Consider the following 23,691-nt stretch of genomic DNA (forward strand, 5'->3'; position numbering starts at 1 on the left):
AGGGCCATTTGCGGCCCGCTGCAGTTGTTTTATGAGCGACATATTCCAAAAATATAATTTAACAAAAAAAAATAAACAAAAAAACAACAGCCAAATTTGAAAACAAGCAGTAATTGTTCATGAATACGAGAAAATAGTTGTCATTTTAGGAGAATACCATTTTATTATTATAAGGAAAATGATTTTAGTAGCATAAAGTATTAAAGAAATAAGTTGTTCATTTAAGTTGTAATATTATAAGAAAAAAACAAAGCGAATAAAGTTGTCATTTTTGGAAAACAAGGTTGCGGACAAAGTTATAACTTTACGTGACTAAAGTCTTAATCGCGAGAAGAAAGTTGAAATAGTTGGAAAATTGAAAAAACAACAACTGCAGAAATGGGAAAAAAACAGCTGTAATTTTACGAGAATAAAGTCTAAATATTCATGGGAAAAAGTTCCATTATAACAAGAAAAAAAAGAATAAACTCGTAATCTTATGAGGAAAAATGTCATTTTAGTAGCAGAGAGTTGAAATATTAAAGAAAAAATGTTATTTTTTAAAAGTCAGAGTATTATGAAAATAAATTTTTGGAAAATTAGGTTTGGGAAAAAGTTCTAATATGATTGGAATAAAGTAAAAATGTTATGGGAATAAAGCCATAATATTATGAAAAGAAAATTTACAAAGATTATTTAATACGAAAGTTGAAATATGGGAAAAAATGGGAAAAAAGAGCAAAGACCTAAGTTCATACTAATAATACGCCTTTTCACCTATACACTATATATCACAAAGCTGAAATGCAGTTAAAAAATATGTATATATATAACTTCTTAGCGTATCAAAATATCAAAGTGGCCCTTGCATCCTTTCATTTTACAGTATGTGGCCCTGGTGGAAAAACGTTGGACACCCTTCATGTTGACCCCGTCTATTTCCTGGTACCTTGCAGTGTTCCCCCAAGGTTTACTGCTTTGGCAGGGCGGGATAAACGATTGCATTTCACAAATGTTCATAACAGGAAGCACTAGAAAGACTACAACTTAGTCCACAAAGTCAAAACAGACATTCAGTCAGTGCGATCCCTCCTTCGAGAAACACTGTCTTGTGTCAAATGTGAGGTCAAAAGACAAATATGTTTATATTCATTGTCTCTTTAGTCACGTTTCAAGGGAAGTCAAGTCAAGGGAAAATAACATCCTGGACCAAGTCTACAGCAACATGAAAGGTGCTTTGAAGGCTGTTCCAAGACCTCACTTTGGAAAGGCTGACCACATCTCTATATTCCTTTATCCAACATACAGACAACTTCTTAAAAAAGCTCCCCCTGTAAGTACAGCAGTTAAAGTGTGGAATGAAGAAACTGATCAAGTACTTCAGGACTGCTTTGGCTGCACAAACTGGGATGTGTTTAAAACTGCAGCGGGGAGGGAAGATTGTACTGTTGATTTGGATGAATATGCTTCTGCTGTTACTGGCTACATTAGCACATGCATAGAGACTGTTACCACCACCAAGTATTACAGAAAATACCCTAACCAAAAACAGTGGATGAACTGTGATGTAAGGGCTAAGCTACGTGCTCGTTTGACTGCATTTGTCATGGGCACCGCTGATGACTACAAAAAGGCCAGATATGACCTGAGGAGGTCCATACGAGAGGCCAAAAGACAGTACAGACAGAAGCTGGAGGGCTACTATTCCACCTCAGACCCTCGGCGCATGTGGGCGGGGCTCCAGCACATCACAGATTATCGACAGCGAAGTAGCGTAGCTACGTCCAGCCATACCACACTTCCTGATGAGCTGAACGAGTTCTATGCCCGCTTTGACTCCCAAACTCCTGATGAGCAGAGAGGGTGGCTGGACTTGGGGAGCACACAGGACTCACCTCTCATGGTGACATCAGCTGATGTGCGCAGGGTTCTGAACAAAACAAACCCACGAAAAGCAGCAGGCCCAGACAACATCTCAGGACGTGCACTTCGGGTTTGCTCATCAGAGCTAGCTGATGTGCTTGCTGACATATTTAACCTGTCGCTTGCACAAGCATCTGTACCGACCTGCTTTAAGTCCACCACCATAGTGCCCGTACCCTAGAAGAGCAACATGACCTGCTTGAATGACTGTCGCCCTATAGCACTCACTCCTATTGTTATGAAGTGCTTTGAAAGAATAGTCATGACCCACATCAAAAAGAGCATCCCGGCGGCAACTGTGGACCCTCTACAGTTTGCATATCGCCAGAACCGGTCCACGGATGATACAGTCAACACTGCCATCCACACAGCCCTTTCTCACCTACAGGGCCAGGACACATACGTCAGAATGCTATTCATAGACTATAGCTCTGCTTTTAATACAGTCAGCCCCCACAAACTCACAAATAAGCTCCTCACACTTGGCCTGTCACCCTCCCTCTGTAACTGGGTGTTTAACTTTCTCACAGGCAGGCCCCAGTCAGTCAGAGTCCACAATCGCACATCCAGCTCAAGAATTGTGAGCACTGGGACCCCACAGGGGTGTGTGCTGAGTCCACTCCTCTACACGCTCTTCACCTACGATTGCGTGGCCTCCCAGAACAACACCAGCATCATTAAATTTGCGGATGACACTACAGTCATCGGACTGATCACTGGTGGTGTTGAAACATCATACAGAAGAGAGGTGGCGGACCTCATAGCTTGGTGTCGTGATAACAATCTCCTTCTCAATACAGATAAGACTAAAGAGATGATCATCGACCCAAGAACAAGGGAAAAGGAGCCGCATAGACCCCTGTTTATTGATGAGACTGAAGTGGAGAGGGTGAAAACCTTCAAGTTCCTTGGCACACACATCAGCGAGGACCTCACCTGGTCTCACAACACCCAACAAATTCTGAAGAAGTCCCAAAGGAGACTGTACTTCCTGAGAAGACTGAGGAAATTTGGCATGTCCACCACAATCCTGAGTTGCTTCTACAGATGCACTATCGAAAGTGTCCTTACCGCCTCCATCACTGTTTGGTGCAGTAACTGTACAACACGTGATAGGAAGGCACTCCAGCGGGTGATCAAGACCTCACAGAACATTGTTGGGGCAGCCCTCCCCTCACTGCAAGACATTTATAAATCTAGAGTCCTACGCAGAACACACAACCTCATCAAGGACAGCACACATCCACAACACTCATTATTCACACTCCTACCGTCAGGCAGACGCTACAGGAGTTTGAAGTCCAGGACCACAAGGCTGGCAAACAGCTTTTACCCACAGGCCATCAGGCTTCTCAACGAAGCACTCACACACGCCGCACGCAACACACACTCATTGCACTTTATTTATTTATTTGTATTATTTATCTGTATTAATGTCTCTTCTGTTGTTGTTGTTTAATTTATTGCTATTTATGTTTCTTATGTTCTTATTCTTTCTTGTGTTTTCTTTCTTTTCTTGGGAGAATGAACAGAATAAGAATTTCATTGCATAGTAGAACTGCTGTTTTACTATGCATATGACAATAAAACTCTTGAATCTTGAATCTTGAATCTTGAATCTTGAAACGTTTTGTGTGGAGTTTCCCTATTTATGTCCCTGGTGGGTGTGTCCCTGGGGGTGGTCACAATTGGATTGTTGTTGTAATTGCGGCCCGGCGTGGCTGGTGAATGACCCATCCTGCATAACAATAGGTCGTTCGCTCTTGTATCCGGGTTTCCGCTCAATGTAATTGATCGTTCCGGTGCGCCACTAAGAAATAAAAGCCGTCACACCTTAAAAATGAGTTGTTTTTTTTAAAACTTGAAAACAATTTTAAGTAATGTATTGTATGAATGGACATAAATGCTCAATAGATACATATTTAGCTTATTTACGCACACATTTACCACGGTTAGTTTGAAAATGATTTCAAATATCATAAAAATGTTTCACTGTGCTTTACTTTGATAAGCATGCACCAGAATCGGCTGTCTGCCGTGCTGGCACTTGCGCACGTGACCACATAGGCGACACGTCTTGTGTTGACTTTCTCTTTTTTTCTTATTATCGGGAGAATGAACAATAGCCCGTAAAATGTGTAGTCAATTGACGACAGCTTGTCACATGCTGAGCCTATCTAAGCCAGCGTGTGTGATCGCTCATGTTTCAATCTAATTCCACTTTCTGGCATTTTTTTTTTGCATTGCCTGGCTGGTGGCATTTAGCTAGCTTGTTTTTGTAGAGCTACGCACTACCATCATCATCACAACTTACTTCTTGAAAGTGTCACTTAACAATCTTGCTCTCTTGTTATCATTATAATACTTATGGCTTGTCTTCAAAGCACTACTTGTGTGTCGAAGTTGCGCAACAGAAAGACGTCGTGTGTACAGCTTTATAGACAGTGACGCTATTGCAGGGGTCTCTGGGAAAAAGCCATCTATGTCAAGCTAAAAACGCCCTCCCTAAACAGAGGAAGAGGTTTGTGCATCACCTATCATCTGCCTATAACAATGTCTCAACATCTCTCCCCCAAAGATAGTCTCATTCCACGGGAAAAGTAGCCACCAATGAGTTGTTTCGCATCCAGCCAGGCGAACGACCATGGTTCACCAGGCACACCGGGCCGCAAAACAATAAAAAGAACCCTATTTTGATCAGCCCCAGGGGACACACCCACCAGAAACACAAATAGAGAAACGCCACACCTAAAATTTTTAAATTGAAGGAAACGTTTGTATGAAAGGTGAAAAGTCAACTCACAAGAAGATAGGCTTCAGAGTCCAACTGCCTCGATTCAACCTCTGCGGATTTTCGCACTAACTTCATTTTTTTTGTCAACACTTGCCAGGTTTCTCGTCTTAAATTATTTGAATTCAGACTTTACCTCTCAACTGACCTTTGTATGTTTTCTTTTGTATTCAGGCATTCAGCAAGCTGGAGCTAAGGTGTCTAGAACTTTTCCTGTTCTGGATGTTAGGACCTGAGCTTCAACAACAGACATTAACCTAAATTCTCAGGATGGGGAATTCTGAGAAAGTCACGATATTTGGCCAGGACGCTGTCTCACAGCTTTCAGCTTGAGGAAGAGAAACAAGCAAGGGGCGGTGAGGAACTTGTGGGTGGACTTCAACCATGACCGACCAGGCTCAATACAGCAGGAGCGTGTCAGCTTGCAGAGGCCCTTCATGGATGTATCCCACCATGGCTTTTTTGCTGCTCTGGATGGTGCTCATGTCCATCTGTGTGGTCGGCGTCCAAGGTCAGCAGTTCCCCGTAGTCACCACCAACTATGGGAAATTGCGGGGCGTAAAGGTCACATTACCCAATGAGATCCTGGGACCAGTGGAACAGTATCTAGGGATTCCATATGCATTGGCCCCAACTGGGGAACGGAGATTTCAGGCGCCGGAGCCACCCATGTCCTGGCCAGGCATCAGGAATGCTACTCATTTTGCTCCCGTTTGCCCTCAGTTTTTGGAAGATCGCTTCTTACACAACGATATGCTCCCTGTGTGGTTCACGGCCAACTTGGATACGGTGGTAACCTACGTCCAAGAGCAGAGCGAGGACTGCCTTTATCTGAACGTCTATGTCCCCACCGAGAATGGTAGGTCCAAGTTTCCCTGTGGGCGTTGGGGGGGTCTTTCCTTTCAGTATCTTTAGTATTCATTGAACTTTACTCAGGAGAAATGGTGCGTCTTTTACCTCCACGATAAAACAAAACAAAAAAAAGAACAGAGGCCAGTGGCACCCTGGAGTGTTTGCGCTCTTAGCTGATAATTAAGCAACTACAAATCGTTTGAAAGTTGTGACCCATTTTTGAAGCCACGTCTCATGCAGGAAGGTGCAGGGAGAACAACATGCGGCAGATGCTGATGCAGCTGCCATGTACATAGGATGACTTCCAGTTTGCAGGGGCGGTTCTGGGCATGGGTTGGACAAGGGGGACCAGTGTCCGCCTAATGCTGGGTCCCGATCGACAAGTCAACATAATCTTTCTTACAATGATTTTCTGGTTGTTTTCCACATTTTCTGGTTGGATAACTCACAGTGCTGCGCTGTGCTTAGGTCCAAGTGATCCAATTTAATACTGCTTGATGGAAGAGCAGTTGAACTTTTCCAACCTTTTAAATGAAACTGTCAAGAAACTAATAATTGAATATGGAAGTAAAAAATGTGTGGTTTTAATGACAGGGCAAACCTTCTTCTACTTTTAACTTCAATATTGAACACTACAGACTGTTAGCATTGGTGTCCAAACTGCGGCCTGGGAGCCATTTGGGGCCTGCATCTCATTTTTCATTGGCCGGCGGGCACATTGTAGAAAAGACATTAAACAAAAAGGGGATTCCTCTCCAAGACCGCACCAAGTAGTTGAGACGCCCATTTATTTTCCACACATGCTTAGAAATGTGATATTCTGTTTACTTTAGTTGCTTGTTAAAAACAGTTCCATAATCTGTTAGGAATGGAATATTTTCCACACTATAATAAAGTTGCTAAATAGGGGTGCACAGTATATTTTTTTCAAGCCGATACCGATAACCTTCTGCTTCTCAGGACCATTACTGGTAACCAATAACTTTTTGATGTCTCATCTGTTTTTAAATGTAGATTTGGCTGTAGTTTTTACACAGAACGGTGGAAACACAGTTGGATTTGACAAACTGCACCTGTGGATTTGTCGTAATCAAATATCAGGTCATAGCTACTATTAACAAAACATAAAACATAATTGTGGCCGCTCTGAAGTACAGACCGCTGCTCCTAGGGGTTTACTAGCCGACAAAAGCTGGTATCTTCAACGATGGTAAAGGACTGGTCATCCAGTGCCATCATTTCCATGATGAAATTACAGCTCACTGTAGCGTCGGGTTGTCTCTGGCATACTTCCCGGGCTTCGTAGCAATGCTGGCATTTCAGGTGGCTGCTAAGGTTTGATGTGTTGAAGCTCGATGGGTTTTTCCTCCTCTCATTGCGGAGCATTTGATGCAACTGCCACGCAAAATGTCTTCCTCTGAAATGGTGACTGTTTACAAGTGAGGTCAGGGGAAGTTACGACAGGCCGTTAACGTCACAAGCACTTGATTTGCTCCCCAGCACAATAACGCTAATCTCGCCTCATTGTAGCATTTTTTTTTAAATTATCAGTTATCTGAGCTATTTTTTATGTTATCAGATTTCGAGATTCAATATTATTGTCAATTTTCTATATATACAGGACATATAAAGAATCGAGATATTGTTTCTGTCTCTCTTCACTTGGAGCTAATAATTTAAGAATAAAAAGACTAAAATAATGATAACATAAAAAAAAATGATTGAAAAACTAACAACTAGGCAGTGCAGAAAGGCAAGTCTTTTGCAAGTCTTGCAAATAACAGCACAGGTAGTTCTTGTTGAGTGGTTGGGTTACTGTCCAAAGGCAGGGGGCAAAGGGTGCAGGTCGTGGACAGAGTTCAGCTTCCTGACAGCTTGATGGATGAAGCTGTTTGTGAGTCTTGTGGGATGGGCCCGAAGGCTCCGGTACCTTCTCCTGGAGGACAGGAGGTTGAAGTGGCAGTGAGAGGGGTGGGAGTTGTCACCAGCAATGCTAATGGCTCTGCGGTTGAGTCCAGTGTTGAAGATGTCAGCGAGGAAGGAATTGATGATCTTCCACAATGATACGGTCAGCGAGATGGCATGTTAGCCCGGGTAGCTGGATCGTGTCCAGGATGTTGTCATTTAGCGATATTTTTTGTGAAAATAAAAACCCAGCAATCCCTCACTTCACGATGCGTACAGCTCAGGAGCTGTATATAGTCTTTTTTATTGACGTAATGAGCGATGGAATCGCTGGTCTGTGTGGGCTAGCTGCTAGCTTACCCCGGATCCCTCTGTGATTGCCTGTGGTTTGTTTCGCGCCGCTTCCGACGCCTCCTTTCTGGGTGAGATGTGGCAAGCGTGGTGGTGGTGTGGTTGTCTCGACGTTCCTTAGTGACTTCCTGTTCCAGGCCGTGATGTTTTGTGTTATTCCTTTTGTCCAAAGCAATGGGGACTGTATCTTGTCAGTGATGTAGACGTTGAACTACCTACACGTGGAGGTAAACACGAAGCACACAAATATACATCAAGTCATACCGTTTTTGGCTCCAACCTTGGGGAGAGAGGGTCTGCTGCATCCGAACGCCCTACCATCTTGTGTTGTCTATTGTCTGTGTTGGTATGACGTCATAATTCCTCATATCGGCACAATAATTATTGGATAGGGTCTTCAAATCGGATCGGCTCTGAGGCCAAAAAATTGGATTGGGATTGAAGGCCAAAAATGGTGATCGGGATCTTCCTAATAAAATGTATAGTGTACCTCTCAGGGTACCTCACGATACGATTTGTGATACATGGCTCACAATGATAACGATAATATCTTGATACGGCGATAAGGTGAAACAAAACCCCCCAAAAATAATTTTATAGTTTATATTTTGCAGTCTTCAGCTGGGATAGGCACGAGCTCACACGTGATGAGGACAAGCTGTGTAGAAAATGGATGGACATAGCGGCTGTATGTTAATAATAATACAAAAACGATACATCGGGTTAAATATCGCGGTACATTTTGTCGCACCCCTAATAGGTACTCATCACTAATGAATGATTTCAGGCCGGCTTGAATGGCGCATTCAAGGACTGCCGAGCACATTGAACCACAAAGACATAAACATGAAAAAAATGTGGGCTTTCCAACAGTGGTACATGTATGCTGTATATCGTACCTGTGTTATCACATATAAATTATTACCGATTTATGGTGAATGAGATTTGTTTTCTGCGGAAAAAAAACGGCTTATTTTCCAAAAATGTGAGGTACTATGAAGGCTGAATTGCGACTGTCTGGGGATCCACTATACATACAAGAGGGTGTGTTTATCCCAGGGATGTCCAAACTCTTTCCACCAAGGGCCTCATGCTGAAAAATAAAATGACGCAAGGGCCACATTGATGTTTTGCAAACCAGCACATGGGGCTATGCAAAAAAGTTGTACAGTACATAGTTTAAGAGAAAACTGCATCTCAGCTTTGTGAAATAGATGACAAAAAAGTTGTAGTATTGGTATGAACTTAGGTCTTTCTTTTCTTGTTTTAATTTTTTATTTTTCAAATATTTAAACTTTCAAAACTCATTCAATACCAAAGACATAGTTATACGTTTTTATAAACCTGAACGGCCAATCCCAACAACGTAATTATACGTCTTTTACGTTTTTTTTGTGCGAGAGGCTGATGGAGGTGATGATGCGACTCCCCAACAAAGTATTAGGCTTCAGAGTAATTTTAATGCCATTAAAACTGCCAGAAGTGCATTTGATAAGAGCTCGGCAGGGACCAGGAGAGGACCGAGAAACACACATGACAGGAAGAGGAAGTGGGAGAGCGTGGAGGAGTGTAGCCTGTCGAAGGTCACGTATTTTAAGGAAATTTTAAGGCATGCACACGCACGCACGTGCACACTCATGCATACACAACACACGCATGCACGCACACGTGCACACACATATACACACACATAGTTCAGTTCCAACTCACATGGTTCAGTTCTAAATTGTAAAAATTGTAAATTGTTCATGGTGTTGTGTGGTGTTATTTTGACCTTTTTTTGTGTTGTTTGCGTTGCAGCATAGTTGTTTAGCTATTTGAGCTGTCACAGAAAGCAAGCAATATTCATGTCAAAAGTGAAAGTTATGCTTGTAATGTATCTTTTCACAAAAAGCTGATTTTCTCCCTTTTTCTAGTCAGCAACTGATATTTTCCTGAAACTTACCTGTGTGCTACTGCTGATTACTAAAGAACGGAAAAAGGTACAAAAAAAACTTTATTTTTCCTGATGAAAGACAGGAGTCTAATCTTTCCATGTTTATACTGTATAGCAATAGAACACTATTTCCTGTGTGCCTTGAAAGATCAGTCAAAATCGTCTTAAACGGCCGGTACTAAAAGGATTGTCTTTTGAAACTTGAATGGGATTGAATGAGTTAAATAATCTTTTTTTCTTGTAATATTATGGCTTTATTCTCGTAATATTTTGACTTTATTCCAATATTATAACTTTGTCAACAACCTCGTTTTACAGAAATTACAATTTTATTTTGTTTTGTTTGTTTCTCATATTACGATTTTAAAAAAACTTGGACTTTGTTCGCGTAACATTCAAACTTTTTCAGCAACTGAATTTTCCAAAAATTACAACTTTATTTGTTGTTTCATTCGTTTTTCATATTACATCTTAAAAACAATAACATCTTTTTTTTAATATTTGAAGTTTATGCTACTAAAAGGACATTATTTTTTCCTATGACGTTTTTCTCATAAATTTACGACTTTTTCCTCATTAGATGACAACTTCTTTGTCTAAATATTTTGACTTTATTTTGTAAAAAAATCCATTTTTGAAACTTTTATTCTTTTATTTTAGTTTTCTCGTTAAAGTATATTTTTAGAATGTGCCGCGGGCCAGTAAAAAAACAGGCGCGTGCCACACTATGGAAACCTCTGGTTTATCTGATCCGTAAAAAGTCGAACACTGTCTAACTACGATGTTTACATGCGTTTTAAAAGGTACTTTCAACTGAGTTAATGTAATAGTTTGATATTTTTGATAGTGCATGTACATGTAGTGAATGTGACTTGTGAAAGCTCATTGGGCTATATGCTGTATAACACACTTAAAACATGCATAACTGTATATTTTTATCATTCAACATGCTATTATTGAATCAAGATATGACGCACAGATGGTTGTGACAAGTGTGCCAAAAAAGCTGTGGTTGGGAGTGACATGTCCATCACAGTGTAAGTGCTCCCATTCATCTCTGATTTGTCCCACCCTGCGATTTGGACTTTTGTAATGTCAAAATACCTTGCGAGCCGAGGATCAGGGAGGGATTACATCTATTACCACATCTCAAGTGGCTTGACAGATTAGGTGGCATCAATTCTTAGAGATTTGAACAGAGACGGTCCACTTTACTGCCTGGGTCAATGACCATGTGGAGATGACAACGCTGTCACAGCCTCGCTACGACTTTCACGGATTTATGTCCCATAAATAAGCAAGGAACCTGAAGTGGAAGCTCTCAAGTCGAACATGAACAAGTGTTTTCCAGTGACAGGAATGTTCTGTTCTCCTTCTTTTATCATCACTGTCAACTTTTTGCAGACTTAGCCATAGTTATAGTTCCCCCTCCCCTATGTTTTCTGTTGTTTTTTTTTATTGTTTAATTGTGTTTTTAGACGAGTCAATAGAAAAGAAAGCTGCAGGCCGCAGATGGTCACAGGGCACACTTTTGACACCCGCGGTGTAGAACATAGCATAGTACAATGGAACCTTGGTTAGTGTCCACCCCGGTTAGTGTAAAAAATGAATGCCAAAATTTTGCCTTGGTTTACATACATTTTCCGTATGTATGCCAGTCTCCAGGGTTATTGAGGCGAGAAACACTATTGAATTCAAGAAATAACTCATGGAAAAACAGGAAAGTGGTGTCCGTGTGGTGTCTCGTTGCCACATTGTACAATACATACTATGTATTTATATGCATTCGGAATTTACTGCATGTAAAACTATCATTGTAAAACTATAAAAACGTGTTTTGTGTTAACATTTTTTGCTTTGTGGAATTGGATTTACATTATTTCTTATGAGAAAAATTGATTCAGTTTGTGTCTGTTTTGGTTAGAGTTGGACCTTCTGGAACAAATTGATCTTGCTGACCAAGGTTTGACTGAATATAACGTTACAAAACACAAAAAGAACCGTAAAGTGACCATTCAGTAACATCCTTTGTTTTCCTGGGATCAGTGCTTCTCAGTCTTCATGGTGGCACAAAGCCTATGCTAGCAATTGGTAATATTTGTAAATGATGCTCCATACAAACTGTCTACGGCTGATACGGAATTTCACTTCTCTACACCCAAACATATAAGGTTGTACCGCTGTACTTTCTCTGGTAGCCATGTTTTCTGTTGTCACGGTAAAGCGACGCTTACTCGTGTTGGCTTGCCCTGCAGGAGAGCGGGGCAGGATGAGCATAGGAGAGGTCCTCAAAACAGAATGCTCTAGTTTGGTTGTTTATTGAGGGCTATAAGTACTGTATGTCCTAAATCTCATTAGGGCTTGTTATTTATTCCAAATGAGCTCGTAAACAAAAAAATAAATAAATAAATCCAGCTGTGATATATGGGGACGGCAGAAGCCTGCCCTTAAGTTTTGGCATCCGAAATAAATTTTGGCATTGTAAAAAAGTATTGCCACTGCAAAAGATTCCTTTGAAAAGTAAAATCTAGAAATATAATATAAGTGATACATATTTGAAGCTTTGTCTTTAAATACAAAGTTTTGCGTTAATATTGGTTGTTGGTGTCAACATTTCTTTTTGTTCAATTTTAACCATTTTTGCTCTTTTTTACATTTAATTTTTTTCTGCAGTGTTGCAATCACAAATGAGCCACGGACTACAGATGGCCCCTGGGACGCACTTTGGGCATCCCTACTTTTGTGGATCTTTATTGGGGTCGGGCTTGTGGTGTCGGCTCTATGAGCAAACTGCAACTCTATTTGGCTTGTTGGCCTCGTGTCATGAGCAAGCGATGGTGGTTAAGGACAGAGGGGCTGGTCAATGCGTAACAACAGTGAGCCCTAACGAGCCGCGTCGCTGCAGCGTGAAGATTTTTTTTGGAGGTGCACATCTGTGGAGTTATATTCGTGCCTTAATTTTGAGGTAGCAAAGGCAAATTTTGAGCCACATTAACTTGCAATAACGACTGTTGTGTCGCTGCGCTCTGTCACGCCCTCTCTCCCTCTCGCTCAACCTCTGCACGCTTGTTGCTTGCGAGGCGAGGTGAGTCGGTGTGCGTGTGCTGGTACCTCCAGCCGGGTTTTGGAGACCGGGCTCCTGGCTGGAGCTTGCGGGTTGCGTGCCTGGAGAGTGGTGAGGCGTACGGGCGTGTTCAGTGGTCAAAATGAGTGCCTGTTGGCCACTCTCCGGGAGGGGAGGACACATTTTTTTCCTAATATCCTCATGATCAACCGGCAAAGTCCCAAAGATCGACTGGTGGATCGTGATCGACGGGTTGTTGACCCCTGCTATAGTCTGTACTAAATCCAAATGATTAGTATTTCACATTCACATTTCAAATTTGACAGGTAATGAAAATAGTTCATACCATCCAAAAATTCACAATTCAATATGGCAATAAATATATCCAGCCATCCATCCATCCATTTTTTATGCCGCTTCTCCTCATTAGGGTCGCGGCGGCATGCTGGAGCCTATCCCAGCTGACATATATATAATTACACATAGTTACACATAATTCCTCAATAGTTCTGTACATAACCTCAGTAATATGTTAGTCTAAATAGCTACATTATACACACGGTTCATGGATTAGCATTTGCTACCAAACATTACAGATATACAAGAAATGACAATTATGCAAAGAACAATGCAGCCAAAGTCAATTCAACACATTGAAAAGGTTTCAGAAATGGGCACATTTTCCAATTAATTACAAAAATAATAGTTTCACAAACGAAAGTGTAGAAAACACACATTTCTATAGCGGAGTTCAAGACACAAAGCGGCGCCATTAAACAATGGACTTTTTTTGTTTACAGTAACTAGCCGCTACAAGTGAACTGTAGTTAGTTTATCCCTAATCGGAATAATAAAGATGAAAGTTGCACTTCCGTGTGTCGTTTCAGATATCTGTTCACCACTTGCTTGGCCGCGGCGGAGCAACAGCCAATCAGGAGGAGAACTTAATACTGACTGATGTCATGTGGCATTTACAAAGTGGCGTTTATGACGTGGGTGACACATGTGATTGACCCACACTACCTTTGCGATTGACTGATTGTGATCGACATAATGGGCACCCTTGATGTACTGTACATTGTACGTGTATATGGGGGTGCACACACTTTTTCAGCAAAAGACAATGCAGCCCAAGTCAAAACAACATATTAAAAAGGTTTCAGCGTTTTCCAATTAGTTATAAAAATAATAGTTTCACAAACAAAGGTGTAGAAAACACACATTTCTATAGTGGAGCACACGCCTACGCTCTTATCTCATTGGCTAACTTATTCAGCGCGTCCTTTTGTCTGTGAGCTCCCTTCCTCATCGTAGTCGCCTTTAAACTAGTTTGCACGCATTGAAATCTCTTCTTAATTTCTTTACTTTTCTTTGTGTTAAAATTACCGTAGTCATGGGCCCTAAACCAAGTGTAAGTGATAAGAAAAAAGGTAAAAGTTGTCGATCGAAAAGAGGCAGGAAGTTATCCACAAATTCTGACGCTTCATGCTTTCATTGGCTGATTATCTCGGCACCGCCTACGCTCTCATCTCATTGGCTGATGATCGGGGCACCGCTTACGCTCTCATCTCATTGGCTGATGAACGGGGCACCGCCTACGCACTCATCTCATTGGCTGACGTAACCAGCGCTTCCATGTTTGTGTGTGATAGACAGGCTGCTCCCTTCAAGCTCCCTTTGTCTTCGTGGTCGCCCTTAAACTAACTTAAGCAATTAAGTTAAGTTACAAATTAAAATTTTGCACGCAGCATTATCGTGTAGTGCGTGTGCGTTTGTCTGTGAGACTGTTTTGTCTGTGATTAAAATGTTTATAGTGCAATGCAAACATGGGCAAACACAAATGTGGCAATGGGTGAGTGACGAGTCCAGCGGTGGGGCAGTTTACATCTTGTGGCTCATTCCCCCGTGTCCAGCGAGGTGTCCAAGTGTCTCATGCTTTTTAAATGCTGCACATAAACCTGCACACACCACAAGAAATAACATAGTGCGGCGTGATGGTTAGGTTTTCCACTTATTCCTGACCAACAATACTGTTGTTTTTGTGGATCGCACAATTATTTACCTTGATGTTTGGACACACACAGCTCAACTTAACCTCACAGCGACAACATAAACATAGACATAGTATGATACGTTACAGTGTTTGCTCATGGCAAATTTTACATAGTCTTGGCCTAAATTAAGCATTTCTGAGCATAAAAATGGGTAAATTAACTAAAGTACAAATAAAGTTTTTAGGATGTTACCCGTTTTTCGGGTTACATCCAGAATTTTTGCTAAGATTTTGCCTTGGCGTACATTCCCCTGCTTCTTTAGCGTCCAAAATACCGTCCAGTTTGTTTACGCTGCCATCTTGGATCACGTGGCTAAGTCGATATCTCCTTTGATGTCGAATAACATTTGCAACATAAGCGACTTGTAATTATTAGATTAGATTCAGCTCCAACACCCTCAACTTCTCTCTTCAATTGCCATTGTTCAATTCAGCCCTGAATATGCCTCACACACTTATATAAACACATTTAAAGTTGTTATAGTTGACTAGAATTGACTAATTAACAATAGAAGTACTGTAAAATTAAACAATGGATGTACTGTTACTTGAATTTTGCACAGACGGTTGCTTGGCAACCTTATCAAGCCTGCTACAACTTGCACACGTAGAAAGCACACACACGTGCCCCTGATTGACACAAGCTGGAGGCAGTTAGATGCAGACACATATCCACACACCACTCATCCACTTAAGGAAAGGGTACCGCCCCTGCATGGGCGGGACTTGAGAATACCATAACAGAATAGGCACATCCTAAAATATTTTCTGAAGAAAGTACCTCTAACTCAAATAAAAAGCATTATTTGTCACTCGCAGTGTCACTTTTGTTATTGTCAAAAAAAAAACAAAAAACAAAAAACTGAGAAATAACCCGGAAATACTCTGAATTTCACATTGTGTGTCAATGCAGACATCAGCTCATTTGCATATGCACTTCCTTGATTCACAGTCAGCAACATGGTGTGGAATACGCTGTTTAAGTTTAATGGAGTGTAATGTTTTGTCAGAGTTTGGTCAAAGTGCATGTTTTGGATGCTGCAAAGTGCATTTGGTGCACAGTGAAGTGTTATACTTTGGGAATCACTGAGACGTAAGTTCCACCGTTTCGTATTATTAATTTCATTGTCATGTCACAAAATGAAGTTGCACAAACGGGCTGAAATTGACATCAGATCATGTTTTATAGCCAACGGGCATGAAGAAAGTATTCCATCGTGTAGCACTTGACACACATAGCGAGCAAGAAGTGCACTCGCTAGCACGTAGCACGCCTCTCCTCACTGGGACAAAGAGACTGAATGACTGACTGGAGGGTTCACTCTGTTCATTCTGCTATAGAACCAACGCGCCCGGGCGTATACTGATGCACAGAGTGAACTCCCATCCAGCCTGTTTGGTAGAGAGAGTGGAGGAAAACAAACACACATCTGCATGTCAATATATCGAGGCTGGCAAAATTAATGAGTAGAAACCTAGACTCATCTAAACACTGAGTGCCATCATGCCGGGTATCATTCATATGTCCGTTATAAATTTTGGCACGGTTTCGCCTCCTCTGCTTCGACACGTGCGCCTTTTCTGCACATTTCTGTTTTCCCCCCACTTCATCCCTTCATTTAACTCATGCTTCCTTCTCATTTCTGTTTCCCCCCCTTCATCTCTTCATTTAGCTCACGCATTCACACACAATTTCTCCAGAAATTGTAGATCCTCTAGTTACTATTATTATTATTATTATCATCATTATTATTATTGTTATATTGATCTTGAACAGACACAACTCTGTCAGAAGGCAACATTAGACAGCAGCAACTCCTCATATGATGTCACGGCTCTACACCGAGTTGATGAAACTTACAGCAAACCTGACACTAGAACTTAAAGGTCCCTGACATGATTTATCAACTTTGCTTAAATACATTATATATTGTTTGTAATTATGTTCTACATTGTTCAATTTTTGAAAGCGAACGGCAAATTCGCAAAAATTACATTTATGGTTCATGGCGCCACCCATGACGAGCAAGCGCTCACTGTTCAGTCTCATTTCCGGAAGTGACGCAATCGGAGTACCGTTACTCAGCTATACAAACAGCGGTATACGAGACAGATGATGTTTACAGTGATTATAGTGAAGATTTGAACGGTGTGCCAATAGTTGTCAAGGAGAAAAGAAGGGAGAAACATTTGAAGATCGAATAGAGAACTCGCAGAACATGGACTTAAGCCTTAAGACATGAAGATGAAGATTGGTCGCCTTCAAATCACAGACCGGTAAGTGTAAATTACTCTGGAGTTGCTTATCTCAATTATTGTTTTAAATTGGCTTCTTAATAAGTGTAAATGGGTCTTTATAGCCTGACTTATTTTATATTTTGTCGCAGCTGCTGAGCATACATATCGCTGTGAAAACATGTTAATATAACATGCTTTACAGCAGGGGTGGCCATTACGTCGATCGCAAGCTACCGATAGATCGCCAAGGTAGTTTGGGTCGATCGCGTAAACGTCACTTTGTAAGTGTCATATGACATCAGTCAGCTGACATTAAGCGCCCCTCCTGATTCACGCTTGCTCCCCCGCAGCTTTTCAAGCTACACACGAAGATGCAACTTTCATCTTTATGATTTTGATTATGGATGAAGTAACTCAGCGGTAAGATGTCTATATCTATAACAAAAGTTATCTGTTCACTTGTAGCGGCTAGTTACGTAGACAAAAAGTGTATTGTTTCCTGGCTTTGCTTGGCGTCATGAACTCCACTACAGAAATCAGTGTTTTCTACACATTCGCTTCTTAAACTATTATTTCATGATGAAATTAAAAATGTACCCATTGGTGAAACCTTTTCAATATGTTGCCTTGACTTCGGCTGCATTGTCTTTTGCATCATCATTTTAAATTCTTGTATATCGCTAATGTTTGATAGCAAATGCTAACTGGATGTAATACATGAAGTGTGTGCCCTAATGAACGTTACATAGCTAATTTGACTGACATATTACCAGTACTCAGGTTATATACACAACTATTTAGGAGTTATGTGTAATGATCTTTATTTCCATATTGAAGTGAATTATGATAGCAACTACTTTGATTACCTGTAAACTTTGAAAATGTGAATGTGAAATACTAATCATTCATATTTACAATAGAATTTCAGAGTTTACTGCTTACATTTTGGATATGTTATATGTTTTATAGAAAGAGGTAGATCATTTGGACTTGTACTTGCATGCTGAGAAAGTGCGTGCACTCCTGATATACATGTATGACGTACATAAATACATACTCATATTTTTTTCATAAATATAGTAAATATATATGCTTTCTATATTTATATTAGTAGGTAGATCTTTGGGACTTGGCCATTTTAAAAGTCGCTCGCAGGCTAAAAAAGTGTAAGCACCTCTGCTTTACAGCCTTGTCGCTATCATGGAATAATGTTTAGAAGACATTACTGTATGTAAACAAGACATTACTTACTCTGTTGTGTGGCAACTTTGATGTCGTTATTCTTGTCTTTTTTTTTCTTGTGTACAGGCAGAATAGTATCCTTTTTCAAACAAGCTTGCAGTATCACTTACAGATACTGTAAACATCTGTAAACATCCAGGAGCAAAGCAGAATGTTTTGGTATGACTACTATTTTGCTAAAAAAATATACTGAACCAAGTCAACAATCTACCTTGAGAAGCGTTTCTTTACTCTGCTTTAGCAGAGAGGTGTCTCCCCAGTTATGTCACTTCCAGAATGAGGTTGAACTAAGAGAGCTAGATCGTCATGGGTGGCGCCATAAACTATAAATGTAATTTTGGGGAATTTACCATTCACTTTCAAAAATTCAATAATGTAGAACATAATTACAAACAATATAGAGTATAACATACAGTATTTAAGCAAAGTTGATGAATCATGTCAGGGACCCTTTAATAATATGCCTTATATAAGGCATATTATTATATTATTATATAATAATATGACTTTAATTGAAATTAAGTTTGTGTCCCAACTGTCGAAACGAGCCACACATTCAAGTAACATGACATCCATGTGATTTCAAATCACAGACATCTCTTTTCTTCCTTAAAATGCTTCCCCTTATTCTCTTTTTCCCTCAACAATAGGAGCAAATTCTCACAGAAAAGATGCAGAATTCAGCAGTAATGATGGTGGCAGTGATCAAGGTATTTTTCTATCTTTTTGCCCAACAAAAAGCCTAACTCCATTGCATGGCAGAAAATCCCGTTCCTGAGGCGCCCTTCCTACACCTAATCCGCTCTTTTGACTCTTAACTAACCCAGTCAAGATAAAAAGGTCCTTTTTGAGTAAAATACTGACTGATACAGGCTTTGCATGTTATTTTGCATCCTTAGACCAATCCCTGCCCCACCCCACACCCTGCCTCACCTCTCCTTTTTAAGGAGTAAGTAAATTGGTAAGTAACCAAAGTCTGTTACACATTTTCCTAACTCATAACCACTCGGCATGATAATAACACAAATTACAAAGGTATTTTTCTCATATTTTCTGACACCCATAGGGACTAACAGATGACGAGTGGTGGGGGAAAACAAGCCACGGGAGGAGATTTGTTTAAAGGGCACCCTTTGTTTGTTGTGAGATGGGCAAGAGCCAGAAAAAATGCTGACATTTTTGAATCTCATTATCATGGATAGTTCAATTTTTTACGGATGTTGGTCCGGAGAGACTTAATCCTCATTGCACATTCTTCTGGAGTCAGGCAGAACCCAGGCAGCTCTGTGGGGCTGTGTGTCAGTGAGTTGTATACAAAACAGTCAAACTCATGCTCAACAAATCTGTGACTGACTGGTGACCAGTCCAAGTTGTACCCTGCTAGGATAGGCTCTCGTTGAACCGTGACCTTGAACAGGATAGAAAAGGAATGAATTCATCCTCTCCTATTGTAAATTTCTAAATACAGTTGAGTTTCTCGAACAGTTTTCGTACGTTCGACAGTATAAAGAGCATTTGAAACATCTGACCATTGCAGACACCATCCAGACACTGAAAAGAGTGAACCTACATTTTGATCAGTTGGAAGAGTATCTTGTCACTCCGAGTTTCTCCCAGGTGACAGAGCTCTTCACCCTATCTCCAAGGAAGAACCCAGCCCCCACACCGATTTCAGCTTGGAGGCCCGATTTTGTCCTTTTGGTGACTGGCCGGATTGGTGCGGTGTCTGCAGTAATGTGGACTCTGCATTGGTCTGTCGTGGTGAAGAGGGAGCTGAGCCGAAAGGCGAAGCTCTTAATTTACCGGTCGATATACATTTTTATGCTCACCCATGATCATGACCAACACATGTTTTTGAAAACAGCAGTGTTATCTGAATGCAATCCATTCCTTAAACACGCTACAAAAAATCCATATTTGGTTGCCTTTTTATGTCCGTTAAACACCCAACTGCTGCAGTAACCAGGACCCGTTTTTTGAGTGCCGGGTTACACCTGAGGCACATTTAGCTGTGCATGTTTTATTGCCTGTCAGGGCTAGAAGAACAAAATCAGCATGAGGAGAAACATCTCACTTATTGAAATACCGTTGCACCTGACGCAGGCCAGGCATAACGTTGATGTTGCAGCCTCTAGCCTGTCATCACATGAGGGATTTAGGGCGATAAAACGAGCCTGTGTCTGAGGAAGGGAAAGCAATTGAGTGATGTGTGTCTGTGATTACAGAAGCATGTCACACTGAATGACATCACATACTTCATATAGGGATTATGATTCAGAATCATTGTGATCCTTTATCCACCAAAAGGCGGTAAAAAGACAGTGGTGAGTTGCAGCATATATTTTTTCTTATTATAAACCAGGGGTGTCAAACTCATTTTCACTTAGGGCCACATCGACATAATGGCTGTCCTCAAAGGGCCAGATGTAACTTCTAAATAAAACTAAATGTAATCAAATCTAATGTAAAATAAACGTAACAACTCCTTAATGTTAAATAACTCTAAATTTATGACTTATCCAAGTGACAAACATTACAGTTGCATAGAAAAAAAATGTCTTTACGTGTTGCTCTGTTACAACATAAATCATTTGAATTTGTCAGCTTATGAAACCCACACTACTCCATCAATCAAGGATCAAACTATCCAAGAGAATTAAGAAAAATAACATAAAACACAAGTTATGACATTAACTTTGTTCCAAACATTTTTGTCAAAGTTAAAATGGGCTTAATTACTGTAGAATCAACAATTGTGAGCTGCTAACAACATGTATGACAGAAGTAGCATTTTACAAGAAAAAAAGGCTGCACAGTCTTGCATCCAACTGATGGTTTGACTACAATCATTTGTCTGCGTACACACACAAAACCTGCATATACTAAATAATTGCAACAGCAGCTACACATAAATAATATGTAATCAACTAAAAATTACAAAATAAAAGTTGACTCAGTATATTGGTCAAGTTTATATTTCTTAAAGTCTGTAATTGGTCGGGACACACCTGCTCACAGACCTTCAGCATGCACTGCTTCAAAAAACGCTCCCTCTGAAAAACACTTGGAAGCGTGGGCAATTTCTTCAGCCACAATAAAGCCAGCTTCCACTGCCGCATTGTTTTTGGCTGTGGATTTCGTGACCACACTCTGCGGCAACCTTTTAATTGACTTTTAATTCTTGGGCAATTTGTTGCTTTTCTTGAAGGCTAGCTTTGGCGTACTTAGCTCCGTGTTTAGTGTCAAAATGCCGATGCAGATTGTACTCTATAACAACCGACACCGCTTCGTAAGACAAAAGACATACCGGTCTTTCTCCTTGAAGCATAAAGAAGTACCCGCCTTCCCATCTTTCTTAATACGGTCTTCCATCAGCATCAACTTTTCTGTCCCTGGACATTTTGGGATCATTATTTATTTGTCAGTTCAACTCATTGGCATTGATGTGGAGACACTGCCGTTTAGTGGCGGTGAGCCGTCACTTCGTATTGTAGTCGACAGGCATTGTGGGAAATGTAGTTTTTGATCAAAGCACGCTTTTGACCTATTTAATTGCTCTCGCGGGCCACATAGAACAACGTGGCGGGCCACATTTGGCCCGCGGGCCTTGAGTTTGACACGTGTTATAAACCAAACCAGTAGATCCTGATCAGACGTGTGGGCTGTGTATACGGACTGTATGTAACTCACTTATGAATTCAACTAGGGTTGCAACTAATGATTAGTTTCTTGGCTGATTAATCTGAAGCTTGTTGTTTCGATTAATCGAGTAATTGTTTAGGCCCTTGGACGGACCAAATCAATATGATCCAAACACAAACAGTTTGTGGTTTGGTCCCATATATCAGAAAAGGGGCAAAAATGTCGATCACTGTTTTCCCAAGTCAAAGCTGATGTGTGATCTTGTTTTGCTTAACAACCAAAAATAATAGGTCTGCTTTCATGGATGTTTACGGAAAGCAAAAAAAAAATCACATTTCACAGGCTGAAATCAGAGGATATGTACATTTACTAAACAAAAAGCAATGAATCAAATGCCAAAATATTTGTCGATTAATTGGATAATCGACTCATCATCGATTAATTGTTTATTAAATTCTAAAAAATAAGTTGAGAGCAAATTTCTCTCAAAACAAGAAAATTGTCGCTGGTTTTTACTGGGATATCCCATATTGGCTTTTTTGTAGATAACCGATATGCTGATATTGTCCAATTCTCAATTTCTGATTGCGATACCAGCCGATGCCGATATGTGTAACATCACATATCTCACATATCTCCTGTCGTGGAAGGACTGGACTTATATATAACCTTACATATTAGTTGTTTTACCTTTTAATTTTTCTTGAGTAAAATTGTTGTAAAGTAACAATACTCTTAAATGAGTACTAGCGATGTCCCGATCCGGGACTGGCTGCCGATCCCCTGTATTTGTGAAGATTGGATAATATCGGCTTCCGCCATGAGATCAGGCCGCTCCGGTTGCCGTATCACGTTGGTAACTCTGAGCCACACTCCAACATGGTGCTGTAATGCGACTCAAAGCTGGTTGCCACTCAACGCAAGAAGAACAAAACGCAACACCACCATGGTGAAGTTAGTTTCACATTGGACGTTGGATATTCGGCTCCGCAGCTACAGGGGTAGTTCCCTCTCACTGTGCCAGGACTGCTGCGTCATGGTGAAGGGAGCTTGCACAGGAAGTGCCACTCTAACCGCTGGTTGATAACAGGGACCTTACAAACATGACTAAACATGTCGAAGCGGTGGCAAAAAACCTTGGAAACTCCTCTGTTACAGGGCATGGATGCAAGCTAGTGGGGTTCGCTTAGTTTAGCTAGTGCAGCTGTGTGTCTGCATGTGTGTGTGTGTGTGTGTGTGTGTGTGCGACTCAGGCGGGATGAGTATATTTTCACTGTGTTGTGTTGTACTGCTTTAATGTAAGGGCCATTTTGCATTGCCCACAGACGACGTGCAGGTTCTGAGAGAAAAAAGACAAGAAACACGTTTATCTTGCACCCGGCGCGTATCAACCGTCAATTGCCATTCTCAACACACAACACATTCCAGCTTTCAACATAAGAGCGCTCTTTGTCACATTTGTCATTGTTGTATTTGTGTAAACAAAGTAAGGGTGTCATTAAAATATGTTAGATTAATAACGTGATTGGAATTACATCCGTGACTCCATCTTCCTTAATCACAAGCACGAGCATTACAGTTTGTTGAAGATTTTGTAGCAATATGTGCTGAGGCTGACATCCCATTAGAAAAGTTAGCTAAGCTACGTCCATTTCTCAATTACTGGACAAAATGGGCCAATGATGTAGTGCATCAATAAATGTAAGGATTTTTGC

The 23,691-nt window shown here is 40.8% G+C and overlaps 1 protein-coding gene across 2 annotated transcripts in view; it reads left to right on the forward strand.

Moving 5' to 3' along the window:
* Window positions 1-23,691, forward strand: part of nlgn4xa (neuroligin 4 X-linked a) — a 132,702-nt gene that overhangs the window by 11,975 nt on the left and 97,036 nt on the right. The window contains exon 2 of one of the 2 annotated variants that reach the window (XM_054775984.1): window positions 4,868-5,552. The exons of the other annotated variant lie outside the window; for it this stretch is intronic. Within the exon in view, the coding sequence (XP_054631959.1) occupies window positions 5,078-5,552 (475 nt within the window). The 5' untranslated portion in view covers window positions 4,868-5,077. The remainder of the gene's footprint in view (window positions 1-4,867; window positions 5,553-23,691) is intronic. 2 annotated transcript variants of the gene reach the window in all.

Source organism: Dunckerocampus dactyliophorus, chromosome 1 (genome assembly GCF_027744805.1).
Source record: "Dunckerocampus dactyliophorus isolate RoL2022-P2 chromosome 1, RoL_Ddac_1.1, whole genome shotgun sequence".
Lineage (NCBI taxonomy): Eukaryota > Metazoa > Chordata > Actinopteri > Syngnathiformes > Syngnathidae > Dunckerocampus > Dunckerocampus dactyliophorus.